At 42.9% G+C, this 16,104-nt stretch overlaps 1 protein-coding gene across 1 annotated transcript in view; it reads left to right on the top strand.

Annotated features, from left to right (window-relative positions):
- The first annotated feature begins 326 nt into the window (after positions 1-326).
- ST8SIA4 (ST8 alpha-N-acetyl-neuraminide alpha-2,8-sialyltransferase 4) overlaps positions 327-16,104 on the top strand; it is a 76,939-nt gene continuing 61,161 nt past the window's right edge. The window contains exons 1-2 of the mRNA XM_084881976.1: positions 327-557; positions 6,911-7,042. Coding sequence (XP_084738102.1) covers positions 445-557; positions 6,911-7,042 — 245 coding nt within the window. The 5' untranslated portion in view covers positions 327-444. The remainder of the gene's footprint in view (positions 558-6,910; positions 7,043-16,104) is intronic.

The raw sequence follows: 16,104 nt of genomic DNA, 5'->3' as shown, positions 1-16,104 counted from the left end.
GCTTCCCCGCCCCGCACCGCGCAGGCAGCCGGCAGCCCCGCCCCCTCCGCCGCGATTGGCTGGCGGCGCTCGGCGCTCCCTGCCGGGGAGAGGGAAGGGCCAGCGACGCCCCCAGCCCCGCAGCAGGAGCCGCGTCTCCTTCAAAGCACAAGGTGTCTGGTCTTGGAAGAAGCCGGAGCCCCCCCGGAGGCGAGGCGGCGCGGGGCGATCCCGCGGGGGGCAGGCGCGAACCGCCAGACAGGGCGCAGGGCTGTGCTCCGGGCGCCGCGGAGAGCGGGGCGGACCCACCCCCGCTCCCCGCGCCGCAGACCCCGGCTCCAGCTCCCCTCGCCCTGACCAGATAAAGCCCCCCGCCGCCGGCGACTGACATCTCCCAAAACGGAGCTTCCAGACCCGGAGAAGGCGCAGGAACTGGGGCAGCCACGCCTGTCCCAGGCTCCCAAGATGCGGTCCGTTAGGAAGCGGTGGACCATCTGCACGATAAGTCTGCTCCTGATCTTCTACAAGACAAAAGAAATCGCCCGGACCGAGGAGCACCAGGAGACGCAACTCATCGGGTAAAAACGCAAAGCTTCCTCTTGGGATGCATGGTTTTTTGGAAAAGTCAAGGCGGAGAGGAGAGGTGGACGGAGACAATAGAGGGAGGGTTGGGGTCCTCTGTGCGTTCCTAGGAGCCTGTGTGTGTGTGTGTGTGTGTGTGTGTGTGTGTGTGTTTAGTCTGGGAATGAAGTAACAAAGGCAGTTGCCGAGGTGTGCGTGCTTCCCTGTGCGTGTTCCCAGCGAGAGAGTTGAACTTGCTGCTGAGAGGCGGCGTGGGCTCCAGGGCTCGCACGCCCAAGGGGAAGTCACTGCACAAGTGTCAACAAAGAACGTGTGTGTGTGTGTGTGTGTGTGTGTGTGGTTGTGTGTGTGTGTGTGGTTGTCCTTTCAGTCCGAGGGCATAACTCCGGGGAGGTGTCCTGATGCACCCTCCGGTTACCCTTCTGTCTCCGATCGCTGCGGAGAGGCTTGGGGGAGGCTGGCTTTCCCAGAGGCTGAAGTTCAAGCCCTGGGGCAGGACATGTGTCTGCACCCTCTCCTGGCTCTTCTCCGGCGTGGGGTGGGTCTGGGGAGCTCAGTGTGAATGAGAAACTCCACTACAGTGAGTTGCTCTTCTGTTTGTAAAACACATGGGCGTCCTGGGTACTGTAGCTTCAGACAGACTGTATTTCTGCCTTGGTGTGTTTTCTTTCTTTCTTTCTTTCTTTCTTTCTTTCTTTCTTTCTTTCTTTTCTTTCTTTTCTTTCTTTTCTTTCTTTCTTTTTTTTTCCTTCTTTAAGTTTGTCTAGTTGAGTTCAACATCTTCCTCCACCCCCAGTAACTTCTCTAAATATCACACTTCCTTCCTCCTAGCCCCTGGCCTCTGTCTCTTTGAAGTTTCACCCAGCGGGGAGGCTGCAACTTTGTGTTGCTTTCAGGGCTGGGGAGCGTTTGCTGAGGATTGGAACCTGGTTGTCAAAGGACTGGGTTCCAAGTCCTGTTTTCGGAAATCGCCCGCTGTGGGAAACTACACACTGGCGGAGATGCCCGCTTTCCCGCTCGGTTTTTATCTTCCTCGGCATTTATTAAAACGAAGATAGAATCTCTCTCTCTCTCTCTCTCTCTCTCTCTCTCTCTCTCTCTCTCTCTCTCTCTCTCTCTCTCTCTCTCTCTCTCTGGCACAGGAGTGCTAAAACGTGCACAGGCACGCGAACTTCATGCACCCCATTTGTTCCTATCCCTTCTCCCTGAGAAATGATCCTTTAAGCGAACAAGACGCAGGCTTACCCAGAGGGAAGTAATTCGCTATTTTATAGAGAACTAAGGTAGGCAGAAGTACAGTGGAGTGGACCTGGAAGATGATGAGAAGGCTAATGAGGAATGGCCTGATGGTCGCGATGCACCCACAAATCCCCAAGTGGGACTGTCTGTTCTTGGGGGGCGGTGTGATGAGCTCGATCACATGGAGTGGGGAGGTGGGCTGCGAAGGAGACCCAGCTCCGCGGCCAGGAGAGGGGGACCTGGGGCGGGGGGCGGTGGAGGGCTTCGCGGGCAGACAAAGGGGGCTTGGGGAAGGTGCTGAACCGGCGCGTGGGGGAGAGGCAGATGCCGGGGTGTGGGGGAGGCTCTTTGTTCCCTTCCCGGCCGGTGGGCTTCGCAGACAAAGCGGCCCGGCCTCGCCAGGGCTCCGGGAGCGCGGCCCCCGCCGGCGACCCGGGGGGCAGAGGGGCAGAAGGGGGGCGGCGGGGCGGGGGAGGCGTCCCGCTCCGGCCCGGCCAGGAGGCGGCGCGCACCCGGGTCCAGTCCCAATTGGGGGTGGGAGGTAGCAGACCTAGGACGCCCCCCATTTCCGGGGCGATGTCGCTCCCGGGACCCCGCGGGCCGGTGGGCGCTGCCCAGGACGCGGGGAAGCGGGGGTGGGCGGGCCGGGCGCGGCGGCTAGGTGGCTGGGCCGGGTTTCACATCGCACCCTTTGCGGGGTGAGCCGAGGTCTCTTCCCTGCTCCCCTGAGACAACACCAGCCTGGGACTGGCGCTGGAGCTCATCCCTGGGAAGCGAGGTGTCTGCTCGGGTTCTCCCCCTCCTCCTCCTCTTCAGAGCTGGCCGCGAGGGTGGGAGGATGATGAGAAGACAGGGCGGGCGAGCCTTTTGCAGGAATCCGGCCCCTTTAAAAGAGCATCTTGCTCCCCCGCCACCTGCTCCTCCCCCTTCATTAAACCCGCAATCACAGGTGTGCGGGGCCCGCGCCTCTGTGCCCACCGCGCAGAGTCTGGGCAGCACGGGCTACCCCTGATTCCCGGAGTTGGACAGCAGCACCTGTAAGCGCTCCCCCTTGTTCTTTGGGATAAAGTGTTCAACAGGAAAGCTCGTGATGTCAGTGAAGGATTGCGTTTCCAACGCACAAATGGTGCTTCAGGTGGATGGGGTGGCTCATCAAAAGATCCTTTCCTTGATCCTCTACCCACGCCACGTGGAGGGGCTAGTTTCCAGACCAGTGAACCGCAGTGGAGGTTTGGTCCCAGCGCCCAGACCAGTATTCCAAATGGGAGGGGGATGGGGGTAAGGGAGGCAGTGTCTGACCTTTGGGGGGCACTGCGTGCCTTCTGAGCAGGCTAAGAGGATTCAGTGAAGGGCATTCCATATTCCTCATCTCTTAGGACAGCCCCCTAGGCTCCTATTTAGCTTACTGCTACCATTTCTCCATAGGCAGGCAGTTTCTTTGTCTATTGGACTTGTGCCTTTCCTAACTGCGAGGCCCAGCTAGAACCAGCGAGGCGCTCCTCCCAGGCACCATGTGGAGCAGTCATTCCGAGTGGAAGGAGAGAGAGCACCAGCACAGTGTTCCTACCGCCCATCCACATTCTCATCTGTCCACAGGAACACTAGCAGCGTGGTTTTTCTAAGCGGCTGTGTGAAAATAGATCAAGTAATTATTGGGCATTTAAAAACGGAAATTCCCTTCCATGCAAACCTATTAATAAAGTTGAACTGAAAGGGTATGAAGTGGTCTATTCTTGATGAACATTTTTCCCCCTATTAATGGGGAAAACGACACTTGGCTTCGCAATTGGCCCAGGATTTCACTGACCCTGTGAGTGCTCTTTGGGTGTAATTGGAAACGTGTTAAGTGTCCTACGGGTAACGTGTATGGGGGTATGCTTATTTAATGAGACAATGTATTTGAGAGAGTATGACAGCAACTTTAATATCATTCGAATGTTTGTTTTGATTGTGATTCTTTAAAGTTTGCCACATACCATTTTCCTGGCTGACCACAAATGAGACTCTAACTGACATTTCTTATCATTTAGAGATCTTTTTATTTGACTGTGTATCTTGTGTTGTCTTACGGGTATTAGTTCTGAAACTTTTAACTGAATTGACTGTGCAAATAAGCATTCCTACTTAGTCTGCGACCATTGTCGGCAAAGTTCCTTTCAGAGTGTCCTCTTGTACATCAGGAAACCCAGGGTCTGCGCGTCCCTTCACACGATCCCTTTGGAGCTCTGCTAACAACCATCAAGTAGTGAGTTACGGCAGTACATTTCTCAGTTTACTACTATTTTTCGTTGTTTGACACTAAGGTAGTGAAAACAGAAAACTGACTGCTGTTTGTGTTCACGCTAACTTGGGTGCAAGTTCTTTTCTTTTAAATGATTTTCAAAATTTTATATTAACCAGGAGATTTAACCTAATCCAAAGGAAACACATTCATTCCAAAAACAAATCATGAAGAGTTTTTCAGTAGGGGTGAATTGAGGGCTATTGGGATCTGATTTCATGAAACAAAATTAGTATGTGTTATGTGACTTAATAAATTGTAGGGATGCCTGACAACTCATATTTCAAATAGAAAGATATTTGTAAGTATTAGTAACCTAACTATTGATTAGTTTCTGTCACTAGCATTGCATAGATGACCATCTAAGAGGGTTTCTCTTAGCTTCAGACAAGCAGGAAAACTTATATATATATATATATATATATATATATATATATATATATATATATATATATAATTGCTTTATGCTATATTATTTCCTCGATTTGTCTTATAGTTTTCCCTGCAGAGGTACATAGTGACTCTTACTGTATATAGATAGCCCTATGCAAATGTTTTCAGTGCAGCTGTTCAGCAGTCATGTCTGACAGGGAATGAGAAGCTGGTAGAGGGGGTGGTAACATCCTTGCACACACAGGAAGGAAAAGCCTTTTCTAAGATAGAATGCTACCAAGTCACAAGTGAAAACCCCTTTGGGACCCATTTAAGTTTATCCAAAGAAATTTGCTTCAGAGCCTCAGAGTGCACTACGCCAGGCCCTCTCACGCAGGAATTTCATTGACCTCAAGAAGTTAACTAGTTGCAGCTGTTTGCATTCAAAGCTCTTTCCAATGATAAAAACCTGAAATGTGGCTTATCAGCAGTTTTAAGTGAAAATAATTCAAATGGAAGAGTAACCTAGTATCATTTCATTAATATAAATTTGATTTAAACTTTAAAACCCCCCTTTTTGAAATCTGAGGGGTTCTGAAAAGTCTCCACACAGCTAGGTACCTCATAACAATCATCCCACCATGTAAAAATATATCAATAGCAATCTTCCATGGATATTTTAAAATGTCAGCCTGTGCATAGTTTTACTTCTCCCATACAAGTTTATTAGTGAAAATAATTATCATAATCTTAGCAATTTATGGCTAGAAAAATATGATATTGACAAGCCAGTTTTTAACAAGATGTAGATTGGAAGGATTCCTATCCCTGGAAATGGTCAAAGTTTGTGCCACATCTTAAAGACATACTTACAAAAGTGTGAAAATTAACTTCTGTGTATATTCACATTTTCATTCATATATAGTTATTATCATTAGATATATAATGTAAAAACGGACTTCTGGACCACTGAGTAGTAAATTTCTCCCTGTGTTTTCTTGCATCCTAAATGACCTCTAAAAAATGATCACTATTTGCCATATATAGGATTGCCAATGTATCATTTTCATCAGTAAGATAGCTTAAATATTAATTTTTACAAAGTTCTAAATTTTACAGTGAGTAATTGCATTTGATGCCTTGAGTTGCTTCAAATTGGAAGTACATGTTTAAAAAAGAATGCAGACCAAAATATCACACTATAAACCTCTAATTACAGAATTCATCCAACAGCTGTTACACAAGCAGTGTTTCCACTGATAGTAGGTGAGGATTGCCTACGTAATAAACAGATTTAGGCTTTCTGATTGAGCAAATAGTTATGCTATTTTTAAATTATACTTTTGAGAGTCTAAAAATTAAAAGGTAATATATAAAGACATAAATGCAGATGTTGAAAAGGCTATGCCATAAACAGGTGGCTTTCAGATCCTCTAAGCCTGGCTTTACATCTATAAAGTGCCAAGAAAATTGTTTAAACAGTCATCTAGTCAGCTATTAATGTTCCAATGGCATGGATGTAATCAGAGATATCTGTCACCCTCGTCATTATTTCCAGCACCCCTGCTACTACCATGATACATGTGATACTTGATTGACACTATGGATTGAGGGGAGTAGTACAGTTAATTTCTTTAATGTACAAGAAAAAACCAGTAATAATGACTACTCAATGAGTTTTCTCCCCACTACAGTCTCTGTCTCCCTACCACCATCAACTGTCAGGAAAGTGTCTCTTGTTGAGATGACTCAAAGTAATCTTAGCAAGTAGCACGTTAATAGTGCTTTATAAATTACTTTCACATTCAGAGTCCCACACAATCCTCACAAAGTCATTGCAAATTAGATAATTTTATTGCAGTTTCACAAGTTAAGATAAGGATTTAATGGCCTAGAAAGAAAAAATTGTCCGAGGTCATACAGGCTAGCAAGTGATAGAATGACTAACATGTCCAGATCACCTGATATCCCAAGGCCTTCTTACTATAAAACAAAAGCGCTTTCCAGTATGCGTGTATGCCCTCTGTGAAAATAAAATTACAGTCTTGGGAGTCACAAGTATACAGATGCAGAAGAATTGGCAAAACATCCTGTCTCCATTGTCTAAAACAGTGGGGAAGGATGGGCTAAACTGGGACAGGGCTTTGATGAGAATTTTTTTCTTCTTTAAATATCAGAAAGGTCTTTATATTGTATATTTTTTTAAGATCCTTTTATTTTTTTAAAATCTAGATAACATTGGTTTTTATTGGTTAACAAGGGTTTATTTTGGTATATAATATCATAAAGGCTGGCTCTTCAATCTTCCAACACTCTGTAGAAGGTTGGAAAATCAATTCTTCTTTGGTCCTGGAGATAAGGTGAGTTTCTTTAATTAGCCAGGTTTTAAAATTATGTATTATGCTACTTAGATAAATGCTTATTTTCACCAAGCTGGCATTTTTTATTTTGTTTCAGAGATGGTGAGCTATATTTGAGTCGATCCCTTGTCAATAGTTCTGATAAAATCATTCGAAAGGCTGGCTCTTCAATCTTCCAACACTCTGTAGAAGGTTGGAAAATCAATTCTTCTTTGGTCCTGGAGATAAGGTGAGTTTCTTTAATTAGCCATAATACATTTCACATCATGTTCTTGGATATATTGGGCTTGGCAAACTTATATTGAATATTTAATTTATGGTTTAAGTATGAATACTTTAATATAAGAGTGAACTGAACCAGTTATACTAAATGTTACTCACTGAAGAATATGAAGCCATAAAACTGAAATCATTATACAGTCAGAAATTTAAGGATGAATATATGAGTTTGAATATACTGTCTTTATAGTAATGGAATAAGATATTTAAGTGAGTACTAATGTTTAACATACTTTTCTTCACTCAATTACTCAGGATAGCCATATTTTTGTGAATTACCGTTTACTTCCCTGTTAAGTCTTCATACTGATTTTGAGAGTTTTCTCGCACTAGACGAAAATAGAACTTATTCAACTCCTATTTTGCTGACAATTATAAATAAATCTGACATTCTATCACTGAGTATTTCTATATGAGCTTCTGTAATAAAAGTCTCAGTAATTATATCCTAAACAGGTAAAAAATTAGAAAATAATTTTTCTGGAATACTGATTTATTCTTTGGGATATTTTAGGTGAAACAAGCTCTTGAAAACAAACTTGGTGCCTACGTATATCCACTATATCTTGTTTTTTCCCCAATTATAATCCTACTAGAGGCTAGGAGCATGAAATTCGTGCACTGGGGTGGGGAGGGGATGTCCCTCAGCCCAGCCTGCACCCTTTCACAGTCTGGGAGCCCTTGGGGGATGTCCTTAGCACCTCTGTGGAGGCAAGAGAGGCTCCCGTCACCGTCACCGTCACCGTCACCGTCACCGTCACCGTCACCGTCACCGCGCTCACCAGCAGTGAGCCTGGTTTCTGGCTGAGCAACGCTCCCTCTATGGGAGCATACTGACTACCAGGGAGCAGCTCCTGTATTGAGCATCTGCCCCCTGGTGGTCAGAACATGCTGTAGCAATTGGTCATTTTGCTGTTCAGTTGATTTGCATATTAGCCTTTTATTACATAGGATTACTAATAAGAAAGTTAGGGTCAGACTTTCCTAATTATGGGAGAAACAAACATAATTTTTCTCTATAGTTACATTACTGTATTGGTCAGCAGGTTTTAAAAAGAGCTTTTTAGTAAATCAGAACTAGTGTACTGATTGATTGTTTAATCTTTATTGTTGATAGTGTTACAGATCCTCCCTCCCTTTTTCCCTCCCCTTGCTTCCCACCAACTGGTTCCTACTCCATCCCAGGTTTTCACCACCCCATTATCTGTGTTCATGGGCAATGCATATATGAATATAAGTTCTTTGTTTAATCTCTGCCCACCCCCTCTTCCCTCTGAGGTTCATCAGTCTGTTCCATGTTTCTATGCCTCTAGTTCTATTTTATTCATCAGTTTATTGTGTTCATTAGATTCCACATTTAAGTGAGATCATGTAATATTTGTCTTTCTCTGACTGGCTTATCATAACCATCTCCATGGTATCTCAAAGGTTAATGGATCCCCTTGTTTTATAGCTGAACTAAAGACCCAGTGCATCTTAAAAGGAACTATGGGCCGCAATGATGTGGAGGGCACAGGGGCGGGTCTTGGCCCATCCTCTAAGCGCCTGCCTGGCTTCTTCCACCACAGCCCCCGTCCCTTGTCTGCCAGTAGCCCCACTCCCACTGCTGCCACACCCACATGCTGACAGTGCCAGTCTCGCTCATACCCATTGCTGGCATGGAGCGATTGGGGCTGGTGCCAGCAGTGGGTGTGAGCGGGGCCAGTGCTGACAGCAGGTGTGAGTGCCAGGCTAGACTGTGGTTGCCAGGCTGGACTTTAGTAACTACCAGAGGTTCATCCCTATGACAGCAACTGGTGCCCCGCCTTGGTCTGGAGTCCCTGCTCACCTGTTCCACCATCCCACTAAAACTGATGCCCGCCATGTTCCTCGCTCTGCTGCCTGCTGCTGATGCCCTCCATGTTTTGTATGTGCCCCCTGTGGTCAGCATTTGTTATAGCAACTGGTTGTTTGGTTGTTCCACCATTTGGTCTATTTGCACATTAGACTTTTATATATATATAGACTGGAGGCCCGTGGATGAATTGGTGGGGAGGTCCCTCAGCCTGGCCTGCACGCTCTCCTATTTGGGATCCCTCTTACATTTGGAGTCCCTGGCTCCTAACCACACACCTGCCTGCCAGCCTGATGGCCCTAACTGCTCTCCCCTCCTGGCTGATCCCCCTAACTGCCTAATTGCTCCCCCCTCCTGACCTGATCCCCATAACTGCCTACTTTCACTCTCCTCCTGGCCTGGTCCCCCTAACTACCTAACTGCTCTTCCCCTTCTGGTCTGATTCCCCTAACTGCTCACCCCTCCTGGCCTGATTCTTCAAGCTGCCTATCTGCTTTCCCTTCCTCTCCGTGCCCTTTGAACACCAGGTGCAGACATGCTGAGAGCTCTCCACCATGCCCCAGCCCCTGTCCTGATAGATTGCTACATGACAGCGTCATGGCCAATTTGCTTATGCATCTATTATTAGTATAGACTAGTAGCCCAGTGCACAAAATTCATGCATGGTGTGTGTGTGGGGGAGGGGGGTTGTCCCTGAGCTTGGCCTGCACCTTATCCAATCAGGGATCCTTCAGGGGATATCCCGCAGGGATTAGACCTAAACCAGCAGTTGGACATCCCTCCTGCAATTCAGGACTGCTAGCTCCTAAGCGCTCACCTGCCTGCCAGCCTATTCTCCCCAACTTCCCTCCCCCCACCCGCTGGCTTGCTTACCCACAACTGCCCCCCCTTCCTGACCAGATTATCCCCAACTGCCCCCCTCCCCACCAGACTGCTCACCCCCAACTGTCCCCCGGAACTGCCCCCACGCTACCAGCCTGCTCGCCCCCAACTGCCCCACCCCTCCTGGCCAGATCACCCTTAACTGCCTCTGCCTCTGCCTCAGCCCCACCAGAAAGACATCTGGAAGGTCTCCCAGTCTAATTAGCATATTACCCTTTTATTAGTATACATTATTAGTATATATAGTACTCCATTGTGTAAAGATACCACAGGTGGGGTTTTTTTGTATCCATTCGTCTACTCTTGGCACTTGGGCTATTTCTAGATCTTAGCTATCTATAATAATAAAAGTGCAATATGCTAATTAGGCCAGACATCCTTCCAGACAAGTGAAGCCAGGGCTGGGAAAGCCTCGGTCCTGGATGCCTGCTGGCAGCTGAAGGAAGCCCAAGTCCCGGGTACCTGCTGGCATTTGGAGGGAAGCCCGGGTCCCAGGTGCCAGAGGAAAGTCAGTGCTGGCAGCCAGGGAGAGGAAGGCCTACTCTTGCACAAATTTTGTACATCTGGCCTCTAGCTGTAAATAATGCTGCTATGACCATAAGAGCGCAAATATTTTTTCTGATTGGTGTTTTGGGATTCTTAGGATATATTCCTAGAAGTAGGATCGCTGGGTCAAATGACAGTTCCATTTTAATTTGTTTGCTATTAATCACTGCCTGAGGATATATTTTCACTGATTTTTAGAGTGGAAGGGAAAAGGGAGAAAACAGGAGGCAGGGAGGGACAGAGAGAAAGTGTGAAAGAGACACATTGATTGGTCACCTCCCACAGGCACACTAACCAGGGTAGGGGATTGAACCTGCAACTGAAGTGCATGCCTTTGACTGGGGCACCCAAGACCCTTTGGTCTGCAGGCTTATCCTCTAACCACTGAACTACATTGGCCAGACCCATTTTTAGTATTTTGAGGAAGCCACACTGTTTTCCATAGTGGCTGTACCAGTCTACATTTCCACCAGCAGTGTGCTAGGGTTCCTTTTTCTCCACATTCCCACCGGCACTTGTTTGTGGATTTATTGATGGTAGGTTGCCATTCCGAATGACCATCCTTTACAAAATAAAATTATTGAATACTTCTAGTATTTACAAAATTCTAATTATCCATTTATTAGATATTAATGTGTATGATTAGATAAAGAAGACATGGTGTATATACTAGTAAACAGTGGATTAACACTCAGCCATAAGAAAAGATGAAATACTTGCAAAAACATGGATCAATCTTTCATGCTTAGCGAAATACTAAGTCAGGCAATAAAAATCAAGCACCATGTAATTTCACTCATGTGGAATATAAAACTGAAAGCAACAAATGAACAAATAAGACAAACAAACAAACAAATGAAACGTGACAGACACAGACAACAGTATGGTGGTGACCAGAGAGGAAGAGGGGTGGGGAAGGTGGTAAAGGGTAAAGGGGGTCAAATATATGGTGGCTGATGGAAGGCCACCATATATTTGCCTTTGGGTGGTAAACATGCAATGCATTAGAATTGTACAACTAAACCTATATAATTTTATTAACCATTGTCACCCCAATACATTTAATAATAAATAACATAAATAAAAAGGATATATTTGTTTTATAAGGATGTCTCTAAAGAGAATTTTTAAATGGAAAGATTTGAAAAGGGAGACATGTAGGTAAGGGAAAGATCAGGGGAAAGGGTAATGGAAGATAGCAAAGTAAAATAACTAATTGGCAATAGTTCAATTAATGTAACTGGCCACGCCTTCCTAGCATCTGTAGAAAAATGAAAGTGTAGTTGTGCATGAGGCTACAGAGCTGTATTTTGCTATTATTAAGATATTCAAACTAAATGTATTAAACATAAACTGACCCACGAAGTTCATTATAGTAATTTTACAAATTAATAAGGGTTGCATTCATATCTTTTAGGGTAATAGTTTATTTTTAATTATAACATCTGATACTATGTGTAAAATATTAGTATTCTTTTCATATGTTTCTTGTTAACAGATAAAGAAATAAGCAATAATACGATTAACAAATATTAAGTAATGCATACAAAGCTGTCACATACAGTGAAATACTACTCAGTGGAATGTCATGGAATACTATTATTAGGGAATACTATTCCACATCTACAGAGGAATACTATTATTCTTTACAAGGAAATATTAATTTCTAAAACCATTATTGCACAACATGCAAACAATTCATTAAAATTATAATTGCCTCTAGCAGTAGTGACTAGTGATTATTAATCAGTATGAAACTTGTAATAAAAAATTTAGAGTACAAAATGTCTTATTGTTGTTCACTTACCTTTTTTTTTTTTTAAGTCACACTGGAAACTAATTGTACAGTGTTTTGAATTAAGTTTTCTATTTTCTTTCCATATCTATAGCATTTATGTAGAACCATATTACTTTGTGTCTGTGAGTGGGTGTGGACATATTTCATAAGTGTTTTCAAAATTCTTTCAAGTTATTGATTAAGAAATTACAACTAATAATTTTTTATCTTATGTGATTGAGCCACGCTTACAAACCTTTCTCATTTAAAAAAAAAACAAAACCTCACTAAACTTAAAATGCTCTTGTGACATTCCTAGTAAATTATCTATTTACATTAAGATGTAAAACAGCTACTGAAAATACATTTTTCCTTACATTTATAAACATGATTTTCTTTTTATTACTAATTCTTTCAACCCCATCTGTACTCTGCTACTATCACAAACAAATCAAGAAAGCACTCATATATATTCATCAAACACTGTACCTTTGGGAACTTAGGAAAGAGAGATGGTTTCCTGTACTGGTTCATTGTAGTTTGAAGATTCATCATGGTTTAGGGGAGTTTATTCACACTACGGCTAACTTTATAATTAAAATAATTTGTGTGGTTTAAGGCTTGATTTTATTAGTTCTGGTTCTTCATTATTGTAAGCTAGGAAATGGCACACTTAAGATGTGAGTAAGTCTATGAGCATTGTACTGAGATGTAATAATTTGGTCATGTCCAACACTTGTGACTTGACTTTGCTTTTCCCATCTTTAAGTTGTATCTTGTCTTTCTTTTTTACTTATTTTTCATATGTTGAGTAGAAACCTAAAGACTTATAATGCCAAATATAGATGTACGGAAATGTATGAGCTCAGCTACTCCTCAGGACAGATTAAGCATGTCATAATTAGTCAGAAAATATACTTTCAACTCTCAGTATTACAACATATCAACGTTCTCAAACAGAAAAGGCTAGCAGAGCAACTAAACATAACTGCAAATTTATATGTGCTTATCTGTAAAGAACGAATTATCTGTTGCCTTCATCAATTTACTTTAGAAAAGAGTCCCCATATATTTTGTTCAGTGAGCGACCAGTAGAACACATCTTGGGTCTCACAGCTTCACAATGGCAGAGTCAAGCTTTAAAACCAGGTCTAATTGGAAAACAATATTTTAGTACTAAAATTATCAAATGTATCTTTATGAAGCAAACAATAGTTTTTATGCACCAAAATAATAAAATACACATAAAATAATGGGAATCCAATATTACCAAATGCTGGATCAAATAGTAAATGGCCATCTGAGTGGTAAATTAAACCAAGAAATGCTTTTCTTTAAGCAATTAGAGACAACTCTGCCTTTTTATTTGTGTGATTTAGGATTTTATTTTATATCATAGAGGACCCCTAACGAAGCTCAGAAGCATGAACAACCTATAGGCTATGATCATTCAGAACTCTAAGGCAACGTGCTCATGGAAATAACCTTTTGAGTTAAAAACGTTTGTGTTATCTCTGCTTTCCCTAGGCATCATGAAACACTTGGCACTCCTTAAATTATTTATTTTTTTCTTTTTAGTAAACCATAACAACTGATCTAGCAATTCTTGTCTGGAGTCAAAAGTTTGTATGTCACAACCTAATTTGCTTCTCAACTTGTGATGCGTTCCAGCTGTAAGATCTGTCTCCCAGTATTTGCTGATGGAGTCCACAGTGCCATTTGGATTAAGTTTTTGTTGCCGGAGCACATGTGTTTGTTGTTGACAAGTAAGCTGCAGAGAAGAAAGAGGGGCACCTGGTGATAGGTTCGCCCTAGTTCACATTTCACAAGTGAAAACAATGTTTAGCAAACTAATTCTTTGTGAGGCTGCAGCTGCTGCTTCAAGTGATGGCGCTTGTTGAAAGGGAAGTTCTAGTTGAAAATTCAGTTGACAAGTTTCTGTGTAGAATCTATTTCTGTCAGTTCAACCGTCTACCTCAACTTTTCAGTTTAAGCCAGCATTGCCTAACCAAAAAAAAATGACCTTTCTGACTAAGAGTTTAGTCTCACTGAAAGTGAAACAAGTATTTTTGGTTTTTTTTCCAGTTAGCATTAAAACAGTCCCTGAGTTTAGGTGGGTCCTTATCCAATGGGGTTTCAAAAGTTACTTTATGTTCACAAAATGGCAAAGACATTAAATTAAGTCTTTTTGTTGTTCTTTTAAGTCACATACAGAAAGCACAACCCCCTGCTTTAAATATCTGGTAATAATAACCTGACTACTTATAGGAAAACTTGTTCAGCAGGTCCCTGAATAACATGGTTTCATTCAATGTCATTCCGTTATACACTGATGAGAAAAAAATAATAATTTCCTGGTTGGGCCACTGTTTGTGTGCAGTTTGCACGTTCTCCCCACGTCTTTGCGGGTTTTCTCTGGGTCATTTGGTTTCCTCCCACCCCAGATACATGCATGTTAGGTGAGCTGGCATGTCCACACTTTCCCCGTCTGAGTGGGTGTGGGTATGGGTGTGAGTGGCCCTGAGCGGGAAGGATGAACCCTCCAGGGTGGGTGCCCGCCTTGCCCTCTGAGCTGCTGGGATAGGCTCCAGCTGCCTGTGACCCTGCACTGGAATAAGCGTGATGGGAGAGAATTCTCTTATTTTAATTCATCTTTCTTAAATGTATATACAGTTCACATTTATTTCAGTGTTTTAATATTTGAAACGTTTTGGGTTTTTACTTAGAAGTTTGATGATGTTTTTGTGACCAGAAATGTCTCGTAGGAACTTCACTCATAGATATCAGTTAGACTGTGGCAAGATTGGTTTGGTTATATGTCTTATTTCTCTTGAAGTCACAGTTTCGAAGAACTTATCCACTATATTAAATGAGGACTTACAGTACTGGTTCAGCCTGCATATTAATAAATAGCTTTTGTTGGTTCATGATTCTTTAGAGCCCAGAAGTTAAATTGAGTTTTCTTTTCATCGCTCTCATTCTGAAGTAAGTTTGTTTAACCTGATCTTTTCATTCATATTATCTTCTGAGCAGAATATGTCAGTTATCCTTGATGACACTTAAAGGTTGTTTCAGTTGCAAGTAAGTTCACTAGTTTTTCATGCTTCCAAGGATATTTAGTTAATTGTACTTAAGCTCTAGTTTCCTTCTTTCTTTTTTCTCCAGTTCAAACAGCAACTAGACTTAGCAAATCCACAGAACATTGTATAGTCTGTCATACCTAGAATCTAAAAAATAGCCCTCGCTGGTTTGTCTAAGGGTCTGCCAAGGACTGAAGGGTCCTGGGTTCAATTCCAGTCAAGGGCATGTACCTTGGTTGCAAGGCCCTAGCCCCAGTCAGGACTCTTGCAAGAGGCAGCCAATCGATGTGCCTCTCTCACATCAATGTTTCTTTCTGTTTCCCCCCTCCCTTCTATTCTCTCTGAAAATCAGTGGAAAAATATCCTTGGGTAAGGATTAACAACAACAAAATGCCTATAACCTGCTAAGTAGAAAAAGAACTAACATTTTCTCTTTGTTTTCAAAAATAAGCATCAAAATACAAATATTATTCGCTAACTAATTATTTTCAGTCTTACTTGCATCCTACATCAGAAAGCTTAGCTCAGATCAAAAGTCTCAAAGGTGGGTTCAATATAAGAAAAAGAACAAACTAGAAACCCTCAAGATTTTTTCCCCTCCCCCTTCAGTTTTAAAAAACAAATACTACACAATCATTCTGAGTTTTGCCTACAAACTTATATTTTTATATTTTGATTAATCTATGTGAATTGGTATTTTTATTCTGTCTTGGAAAGTACTTTTACTATTTTTTACTGCTGCCAATAAAACACACACACACACACACACACACACACACACACAAATTTTGAGGCTATAGCAGTATTGGAGGAAAACTCACAAATGTATCATCTCTACTTAATAATTATGTATTTCATTAAGCATTCTTTTCTTCCAAGAGTAGGACATTATG

This window comes from Pipistrellus hanaki (assembly GCF_964339955.1).
Source record: "Pipistrellus hanaki genome assembly, chromosome: 4".
Lineage (NCBI taxonomy): Eukaryota > Metazoa > Chordata > Mammalia > Chiroptera > Vespertilionidae > Pipistrellus > Pipistrellus hanaki.
The sequence above is the reverse complement of the archived record's forward strand: the minus strand, read 5'-3'. Positions and strand labels throughout refer to the sequence as shown.